Below are 10,174 nucleotides of genomic sequence, written 5' to 3'. Positions count from 1 at the left end.
ATGTTTCAAAATTGTCAAGACATTTTGTTTGGAGATTTTCTAAATGAAAAAATTGTTTTCTGGTGCAAAATAACTTTTTGTTTCAGAATTGAAGCTGGTTAGATTGAAAGCAAAAGGTTAAAAAGAGAAAAAATGAAATATTTCAAAGCTATCAAAATGAAATGTTTCAATTGACCCAAAATGGAAAAACGAGGTTTATTTTAGTGTGTGAATATTGTGGGGATTTTGTCTTCTTGTCCTGATTCAAGGTGGGGGAAAAATTTTAAATATCTTTAGAAAATATTCACAAAATGGGCGAACGCTATTAAGAGAATTCCTATTCCAATTCATTTCACTAGAATGAAAAGATAATTTTCTCCCAAATGCACACACATATATAAGAGTGCACAGACACAGACAGGGTTCGCTTGCGCATTCTCACTTTCACCAAGTCTTCAAACCTGGTAATAACTAGAAGAATGTGACACTTTCTTGGTCCATTGTTTATTGAGAGGCACAGGGAAATGTCTGCATTGAAAGCCAGGCAGGAAACTATAGATGCAAATATTTTTTCTAACACCTCATTTTTCTTTAGCTGCAAAGCACTGAGCAGAGACCCACAGACTGTAAGGCCAGAAGGGACCACTGTGATCACAGAGTCCGTAGTACGGTGCATGCCATGACACTGCCAGAAAGAACTGGTGAGTCCATCTGCTAAAGCACAGGTAAAGAGCTAGAATACAATGGAGGGCGATTCGGACCAAGTCTGAGAATCCCTGGCTGAGATGATTCATCACAGACTTTAAAAATTAGGGGCTTAATGCTCTGTTATCCATGGGGTCGTCTCCTCCACTTTGCACCTTGTGTTGTTCTTGCACCAAGATAGGGCAACGTGGCTGCAAGGATCCTTCCGATTTGGTGGCATTTTACATGCGCTTTGCTCAGGCACAAATGACTGCAGGAGTGGCCAGGCTGAGAACCAGCCCTGCTGCCTCCAGTGGTTACTGCTCAGTGCAAGGCCTGGCCGACACTCGGAAGTTGTGCTGGTGTAACCGTGTCAGTGAGGAGTGTGATCATTTTACAAAATAGCTATACCCGGGCCAGCCCTAGGCTGGGGACAGTTACACCCGTATGATAGAACCTGGCGCTTTTCACCTGCAGATGCCACAGCACTTTATGTAACAGATCAGTGTCATTTCCCCCATTTTACTGAACAGAACATAGGTCTCCTGGGTCCCACTCGCCGGGTCTAGCCACTGGGCTCCAGTGCTTCCCCTTACAGATCAGTGCCCTTACAGAGGTATCGCTTACTCCCCTTCTCTAGACTGGCAGCGTTAAAGCACCACATGTTGACAAGGCCATAGTGGCACAAGAATCCTGCCCACCATTTGTAGGTCTCGGTGGGTGAAATTCACCCGCTTGCAGAAAGCAACGCGCATAGCAACACTCGCATAGCTGGTCATGCCCATAACATCTCCGCTCAAATGCCCAGGCTCAGGCATCACTTAGATCCGACTGAAGGCTTATTTTGATTCAAGTGATGCATCGGCCTGGTGATTTGAGTGGACTCACTTCCCAAAGAAACTCTACTTCCTAAATTGCTGTGAATTACAGGCTGGGTGCAGTAATTGGTTCTGGTATCCACAGGAAACAATTCAAGGACCCATTCACTCTTGTATGTAAGAGCGGGCGTATGTTTTGTTGATTAGCACAGCAGTTTTCCACACTGAAATGATGTTCTTCAGCTGAAGGTCTGGGCTCACCGTGCTGGTCAGATTCTCAATGTAATTTTCTTTTCCCTCTTTTTCTAAATATGCTTGAAAGGTCTCCACCATCCTGTTCATAAAAGAAAACAAGATTGTAAATGTACAGGACACTGGTTCAGAAAGACTAAGTGCCAATTCTGACAGGCACACCCGATTTCTTGAGTTCCCCTTTCACAGTATTTTTGGGGTATTTTTCTGCAGCAAGTTTTGACTTTTTGTCAAAAAATGAACCCCGCCCGCAAAGCCCCCCCCACCTGAAAATGGTTTGGTTTTCAGCAACTAAAAAGTAAACATTTTCAGCTCAACACTGCTGAAAGTGAAATGTTGATAACTCAAATAAATGAAAACATCTCAAAATTTTTGGTTTTCTGAACCAAATTTTTTTGAGGAAGGCAGATGCTTCCTGAGAACATTTACATTTAGTCCAAAACTCAATTTTTCCTTTGAAAAAGCCCTGCGTGTAAAGTTTCTAAAGCCTCCACCGGGGAATATTCAAGAGTTGTCAGACAAGAGGTAACATTTCCTCCCATCAATTTTTAAGCAAAGTGGTGGGCTCTTAAACAGCAGTGGGTGAAATTATCCAGTACTGGACATAACTCTGGGGCAGAAAACGAGGCATTAAAGGGTCATAAGGAATAGAAGATACCAAAACTCCAGCTCTTACCTAAAGAATGAGAGTTAATATCCCTGCTGGAATTTTTTATCAATAACAATGGATGTTCTTATGATCCACAGACGTGCCTAATCCATTCTTAAGTCTCACTACATTCTCAGCCTCAATGATTTCATGTGGCAGTGAGTTCCACAAGCTAATCACAAGCCATGTAAAAAACGATTCCCTCTGACCAGTTTTGAATTTCCCATCTTTCAATTCCATTGAACATCCCTTTGTTCTTGTGTTATGGGACTGGAAGAACAGATGCCTCCTGATCTTCCTTCTCTAGACCAGACAGTATGTTATAGACCATTATTAAATCTCCTCTTTTCCTAGGTAACAACCTCAGTCTGTTCAGTCTCTCTTCATAGGAGCTTCTCCACACACCTGATCATTCTCATTGCCTTTCTTTAAGCCCCGCTAGTTCTGCAGTATGGAAAGTCTGAGAATCTCTAGCCTAGATTATTAGCAGCTGCAGGTTATCCAATTCTAGAAAACTTGGAGATCTTTGGAAAATGACCTTTTATATGTGATATGAGTTGACCTTTCGCTTTTAATACAGCATACAAGTAATATACAGGCCATTTTAAGATGCTGGGTTTCTTCCTCTACATTTGCCTTGATCTTTTAATCTGCATTTAAAAAAACCAACCAACCAAACATACCCACGGAGGCTCTTAAATCAACAGGGAATAATTTCTAAAGTGGTTTGTGCCTGCTCCAAATTAAAAGTTAAAAAAAAAATCATCTGGATCTAAATATTTGTACAGAGCCCTTTGCATATTCACAGACAAGAGAAATATGTCGTTACCCCCAACTGTTTTTGCAGCTTTCTAATGCCACTGTGATCATTTCATGCAGCTCAATGATAAAGAACTCAATATTGACAGTGGATAATGCAGTTGTCAGCTCCGCCCTCTCCTGGTCAGCCAGCTCCTCATGGTAGCCCTTGTCTATCAAGAAGAAGGGATTCTGAAATGAGAAGCACCGTGTCAGTGGTGGCAACTGCAGAGGTGCTGCAGAAGTGGCTGGATGCCCCATGCACAGAGCAGTTGAGGATGCGCCAAATGAAGAGTGTCCTCGTTTGACTCAGAGTAGGTGTAGCTTGGTGACACTTGCTTCTGTCCTACGCATAGGGGGTGCCCCCAAGGTGAGTTGGAGCAGTTGGCTCTGCAGGTGACCTCAAGCCAGTGCTGTGGTTCCTCTAGCCAGCAAAACTTTCATAGCTTTTATTGACCAATATATGCTGGGCTAATGTCTATCAATCTAGGATCCATCCAGCCATCTCATATTATCAATAGAACGTTAGATTGTTCTATTAACAATTAACAATGCATTAAACACACAGTATCAGTAGAACATTAGATTGTAGATACATTTCTAGCAGTTACCTGGCCTGAATTGGTCTGTGTCTTTTTATAATCCTGTTCACTCGTGCTAAGTATCCCATAACACTTTGCAAAGCTGAAGTCAGCTTTGGCATTAGAAAATAAGAAACTTGCCAAAAGCAAAATACATTAATGTTGTGCCCAGTACAAGGTGGACCAGTAGTATCCAAAACAAAGTAAGAGACGATACAGAACAATAAGTTAAGGAACTGACACAAGCTGATGGGCTGGATTTTGTGACATATAAATCATTTTGTAACTTGTAAACCATCCTATAAATACTGTTTGCTGAAATATGTAACCGGCAGCACACTTTCTGTGTAAAGTGGATTTCACAACAGCAGCACAAGACGGCTTCAATGAAACTGCTATATTACAAAGCCTTTTTTCCTGTACTATGCTATTATTATTATTGTCAGTTTTGCTGTAGCCATGCTGGTCCCAGGATATTAGAGAGATGAGTGGGTGAGGTATTCTCACTGGACCAATGTCTATTGATCAAAGAGAGACACTTTCGAGATACACAGAGCTCCTCTTCAGGTTGGGGAAAGACCAATAGACGTCTCTCTATACTCTTACTGCCTTTCAGCAATAAACCCGACTGATCTCTTGAATATATTTCATAACAAACCAAGATGTGGGCAAGCAATTGTCTATGCAATTTATCAACAGTATTAAGGCCATCAGGTCCCATCCAGCCCAACCTCCTGCCTAATCCGGGCCAGAGAATCTCCCCCAGAGATTCCTGCCTCTGGCACAATAACTCCTGGCAGAGCTAGAGTGGAGGGTTGAGAAAGGGATGACACATCTAGATTTATAGACTCCAAGTGATGGAGCCTGACAGCAGCAGTGAAGGGACTACACAGCAAGTGAGCAGAGAAGAACGTTGGTCATAACTAGAGCTGGTGGGGAAATGTTGGGATTTTTTCCTGCACAAGAGTTTGACTTTTAATCAGACAACAAAACAGTAACTAAAATAATTGTGTCTGTGCCTTGCAGCATGACATTTGACAGTGGGCTCTCCCTGGGGCCAGGCAGGTGCCTTTTGCTTTGCTCATGGAACTCTGTTCAGATCTGGTGGAGTTACAGGCAATTGAAAATCATCCATTTTACAGTGCAGCTGGCTTTCAGCAACACGTCCAAAAGAGGAATTGGTTTTCAGCTGGAAAGATTTTGTGCTTTACTTTTTTCAGCAAAGTCAAAATTTTCTGTGAAAAACTTTAGTTTGTCAAAAACCCAATTTTCTGATTAAAAACAATTTGCACAGAATTTTTTCAGTCTAGTCACAGCCCCATCCCAGGCACTCACTGGGGTGGGTTCCTCCATTACCTGGTTCATTTGTACAAGTAGCGCTGATCTCTTTGCTGAGAGGATCTGCCACAGAGACAGGATGTGCTTCAGCTGGGTTTGTGGGACAACCTGGGATGAAACAACACAGACAGAGATTTACCCAGAAAGCCTTAACACTGATATTTAAATCCTCATCACGAAAGTGAGCACATTCTATACGTGTTTCACAGTTACCTTGCTACTGCCAAAGTTTTAAAGAATGTCAAACCACTGAGCTGGTGGGAGTCACTGGCTAAGCACCTGGAACCAGAGTCTGCTGAAGAGCGAAAGCAGCTTTTGACAGTCTTTTGTAGGCACAGAGAGAATATTTTCTTTGTTTCAGTTTATTCAACTAGTTCAGTTCAATGAATAGGTCATTGAGTAGAACGGTCAAGCTCTGGTTTTAAAAGTTGGGATCCTGCTGGTACCTGCAGGCATTTTCAGAGACTGTGCCCATGTGGATTATTCAATAGTATTATTTATTTGTATTGCAGTAGTGTCAAAAGGCATCAGTCACCATGTGCTGGGATGTAACAAAGAGACAAGGCATGTCTCCAAATGAATGCAGGGTAAACTTTTCAGAAGTGTCTAAATGATCTGGGGCTATGGAGGAGCTGAAAAACTTGGGGAGGTAGGAGGCAGGTGAGCTGAATTCCTGCAGAATGTTTCAGTTTAATCAAGTCGGCATTCTCTGACAGAAAAATCTACTCTACACTAGAATCTATACAGTAGGGTTGGTCCGAGAATGGGTTTTCTTCCACAGAACATTTCAATGAAAGGTTTTGTGGAAAATTTCAACCTGAAAATTGATGTTTTTGTTTCCATTTTTGGGTTAAACCTAAAAGTTTCATTTTTTTTGATGGAAAGTTGAAATTTTCCATGGAAAGCAAAAATATTCACTTAGTCAAAACTACAATTTTTTGCTCAAACAATAGTTTTTGAAAGAAACTGTACTCTATGTCCATATCTTCAGAATGTATAGTAGAAAGCATGAAAACAAAAAATATTTATTATAGAGAGCTTCATTGTCATTGCTGTGAATTCAAACCAAAGTTACTCTCTTACTGGTAAGTCTCTGAACTGCTTTGCATTAGCCTCCATCTTCAGCTCATTTCTGACATACTCAGTCAGGAGCCGCTCCGGGTCCCCTCCAGTCACAGCCAGGAACTCCGCAGCCACTTTCAGGGTGGAGAGTGCTCTGGAAATGTCGCTCACTGAACCAGCCTCTTCCATGATGCGTTTCATAAGACTCACACTCAGTGGTTCCTATGGATAGCAACAGGAGACAAAAGGCTGGCTGTAGGATTTCCACATCCAATTCCCATTACAATCAATGGCGTCCAAATCTGCTAGGCAACTTAGAAAAACTCAGCATAAGTGTTTCCACACTGGCGTTATATGATTCAGTGTGTGAAGAAGATACGAGGAATTTTGTTCGAGATGCCATATATAAGACAAATGAATATTAGATTAATAGATTCTAAGGCCAGAAGTGACTGCTGTGATAGTCTAGTGAGTCTGACCTCCTGTGTAACACAGGCCACAGAACTTCCCCAAAAGAATTCCTGTTTGAAGTACAACAGGTCTTTTAGAAAAGCATCCAATCTTGATTTAAAAATCGCTAGTGAGGAAGACTTCACCACAGCCCTCAGTAAATTATTCCAATGGCTAATTACTCTCACTGTTAAAAATGTTACTTTATTCCCTGTCTATCTTCAACTTCCAGCCAGAAGATCACAGTATACCTTGGTCTACTAGATTGAAAAGCCCTTTATCATCAAATATTTGTTCCCCATGTTGGTACTTAAACACTGTGAACAAGTCACCTCATTGTTAAGCTGGGCTAATAATGCCGTGTTAATAATACACAAAAACTCTTACTAAGTATTTTATCTCATTCTGATAGTTAAGATTGTAAAGTTAGGTGACCCTCTAAGCAAAACTCCTATTGAATGTAAGTGCTATACGTTTGATGATTTTGCTATATAATTCAAGTGAGAATTCGATTCCTGCTTGGCATTCTCGGGGAAGGTGACAAAAACTATAGAAAGGGTATCATTCTCTGAAACTGGAAAGGTTTAAAGATCAGTTTCTATGGAATCATATTACAGAGACCTTTGGTTTCATCAGTACTAAATTCTATGGGACTTTATCAGAAGGGAACATGAGTATTGCTAGATGGGATCAACGCCAGGTCCGTCTAGTACAGTCACCTGTCTCTGACAACACCCAATACCAGATGGCACAGAGGAAGGTATAGGAACCCCTCTCCTGCTGTACCGGATGGGTGATAATCTGCCCCCATGCTAGACCCCATCTGGACTCTGATAGTAAGAGACCGGCTCAAACCCTAGAGTGGGAGGTGTACAAAATTTTTGTCATCCCTAGTTATAGCTAACTGTGGATATTTTTATGATCTACAGAAATGTCCAATCCTTTCTGGAATCTTGCTAATGTCTTGGCCTCAGTGACTTCTTGTGGCAGTGAGTTCCACAGGATAGCCACGTATTGTGGGAAAAAGTATGTCCTTTGGTCAGTTTTGAATTTGCCACCTTTTAATTTAATTGAAAATCCTCTTGTTCCTGTGTCATGAGACAAGGAGAACAAGAGCTCCCCCACCAAGTCGCTCTTCTTTAAATAACTATTTTATTATGGGAATTCTTTCAAAAAGTGTTTGAACCACCAATGAGAGCATTACATCAGTGTCATTCAGAAATAAAATCAGGGCAGTCAATGGGGTAAAACTGTTGTGTACCTGGCGAATAAGGGAAGAGAACGAGGCCCCCCGACTCCAAGTGGCCAAGGAATTGTACAAAAAATGTGCTTTTTAGTGGCTAAAGTTAGAGCTGGAAGCTCCACTTGGCTCATCATGGGCCTGATCCTGGCCTACTCTAAGGCCGCTTTGTGCTGCGCCGATGTCGCAAGCTGAGCATCCAAATCGTGAAGGCGCCCAGAAATGAGAGGAGAGTTTAGAGAACGGTGCCCTTAATGGGCGAGTGGACATACTGTGGGTTTGGGATATTTACCCAACCTTCTGACCGTATAGTGGCTATGGAAGCTGTTTACAGTGGGGGAAAGAGAGAGGATTATCTGAGTTTGAAGCTGGGGGAAAACCCAGGGTTGTTTTTCATCTCACCTGGCGCAATTGTTCTCTAACGTTCGCTTTCGTGGAGTGCAGAGTCTTCACATTGTTCAGGGCAATGGACGGAATTGTCTGAAAACGAAAACGTTAGTGATTAATAACTGGTTTATAAAGCACAACATGTTCAATACAGAAAAAAATCCTGAAGCACATTTTCAAAGATTTAGGAGCCTACAGCCCATTTTGAAAAGTATCTTAGGCTCTTAAGGCTGGATTTTTAAAGGTGCCTTACTATGATTTTAAATCTATTGAAATCAATGGGAGTTCAGGCTAAAGTGTTCAGAACTGCCTAAGTGACATAGGAATGTAAGTACCATTTTCAAAGATAATTTAGTCACTTGGGTGCCCATATCCCATTGTTTTGCAGTGGGACTTAGGCATCTAACCTGCTCAGGTGCTTTTGACAATTCCAATAGGCCCCTAGATGCCTAAATAATTTCAAAAAATGAGGAGTCCGGTGGCACCTTAAAGACTAACGGATTTATTTGGGCATACGCTTTCATGGGTAAAAAAAACACTTCTTCAGATGCAAGATGTTTTTAGCCACAAAAGCTTATGCCCAAATAAATCCATTAGTCTTTAAGTGCCACTGGACTCCTCATTGTTTTTGTGGATACTGATTAACACAGCTACCCCTCTGAGAAAGCGGGCGTATGTTTTGTTGATTAGCACAGCAGTTTTCCACACTGAAATGACATTCTTCAGACAAAGGTCCCGGCTCACAGCGCTGGTCAGATTCACAATGTAATTTTCTTCTTTTCCCTCTTTTTCTAAATATTCTTGAAAGGTCTCCACTATCCTGTTCATAAAAGAAAACAAGATTGTAAATGTACAGGACACTGGTTCAGAAAGACTAAGTGCCAATTCTGACAGGCACAACCGATTTCTTAAGTTCCCTTTTCACACTGTTGGTCACTTCAGCAGGTATAACGTGAGGTATTTTTCTGCAGCAAGTTTTGACTTTTTGTCAAAAAAATGAACACCCCCCTCCCCACCGTCAAAAAAACCCCTTAAAATGGTTTGGTTTTCAGCAACTAAAAAGTAAACATTTTCAGCTCAACACTGCTGAAAAGTGAAATGTTGATGACTCAAATAAATGAAAAAATCTCAAAATTTTGGTTTTCTGAACCAAATTTTTTTGAGGAAGGCAGATGCTTCCTGAGAACATTTACATTTAGTCCAAAACTCAATTTTTCCTTTGAAAAAGCCCTGCGTGTAAAGTTTCTAAAGCCTGAACCGGGGAATATTCAAGAGTTGTCAGACAAGAGGTAACATTTCCTCCCATCAATTTTTAAGCAAAGTGGTGGGCTCTTAAACAGCAGTGGGTGAAATTATCCAGTACTGGACATAACTCTGGGGCAGAAAACGAGGCATTACAGGGTCATAAGGAATAGAAGATACCAAATCTCCAGCTCTTACCTAAAGAATGGGAGTTAATATCCCTGCTGGAATTTTTTATCAATAACAATGGATGTTCTTATGATCCATAGACGTGCCTAATCCATTCTTAAGTCTCACTAAATTCTCAGCCTCAATGACTTCATGTGGCAGTGAGTTCCACAAGCTAATCACAAGCCATGTAAAAAACTATTCCCTCTGACCAGTTTTGAATTTCCCATCTTTCAATTCCATTGAACATCCCTTTGTTCTGGTGTTATGGAACTGGAAGAACAGATGCCTCCTGATCTTCCTTCTCTAGACCAGTCAGTATTTTATAGACCATTATTAAATCTCCTCTTTTCCTAGGTAACAACCTCAGTCTGTTTAGTCTCTCTTCATAGAAGTTTCTCCACACACCTGATCATTCTCACTGCCCTTCTTTAAGCCCCTCTAGTTCTGCAGTATGGAAAGTCTGAGAATCTCTAGCCTAGATTATTACCAGCTGCAGGTTATGCAATTCTAGAAAATTTGGAGA

At 41.3% G+C, this 10,174-nt stretch overlaps 1 protein-coding gene across 1 annotated transcript in view; it reads right to left on the bottom strand.

The window, feature by feature from the left end:
* Positions 1 to 464: 464 nt before the first annotated feature.
* LOC123368279 overlaps positions 465 to 10,174 on the bottom strand; it is a 60,024-nt gene continuing 50,314 nt past the window's right edge. Inside the window, exons 32-37 of the mRNA XM_045012934.1 lie at positions 8,893 to 9,058; positions 8,254 to 8,331; positions 6,183 to 6,383; positions 5,118 to 5,207; positions 3,212 to 3,372; positions 465 to 1,815 (exon numbers count right to left, since the gene is read on the bottom strand). Of these exons, the coding sequence (XP_044868869.1) occupies positions 1,647 to 1,815; positions 3,212 to 3,372; positions 5,118 to 5,207; positions 6,183 to 6,383; positions 8,254 to 8,331; positions 8,893 to 9,058 (865 nt within the window). The 3' untranslated portion in view covers positions 465 to 1,646. The remainder of the gene's footprint in view (positions 1,816 to 3,211; positions 3,373 to 5,117; positions 5,208 to 6,182; positions 6,384 to 8,253; positions 8,332 to 8,892; positions 9,059 to 10,174) is intronic.

Source organism: Mauremys mutica, chromosome 4 (assembly GCF_020497125.1).
Source record: "Mauremys mutica isolate MM-2020 ecotype Southern chromosome 4, ASM2049712v1, whole genome shotgun sequence".
Lineage (NCBI taxonomy): Eukaryota > Metazoa > Chordata > Testudines > Geoemydidae > Mauremys > Mauremys mutica.
Note: the sequence above shows the minus strand (reverse complement) of the source record. Positions and strands in the feature narration are given on the sequence as shown.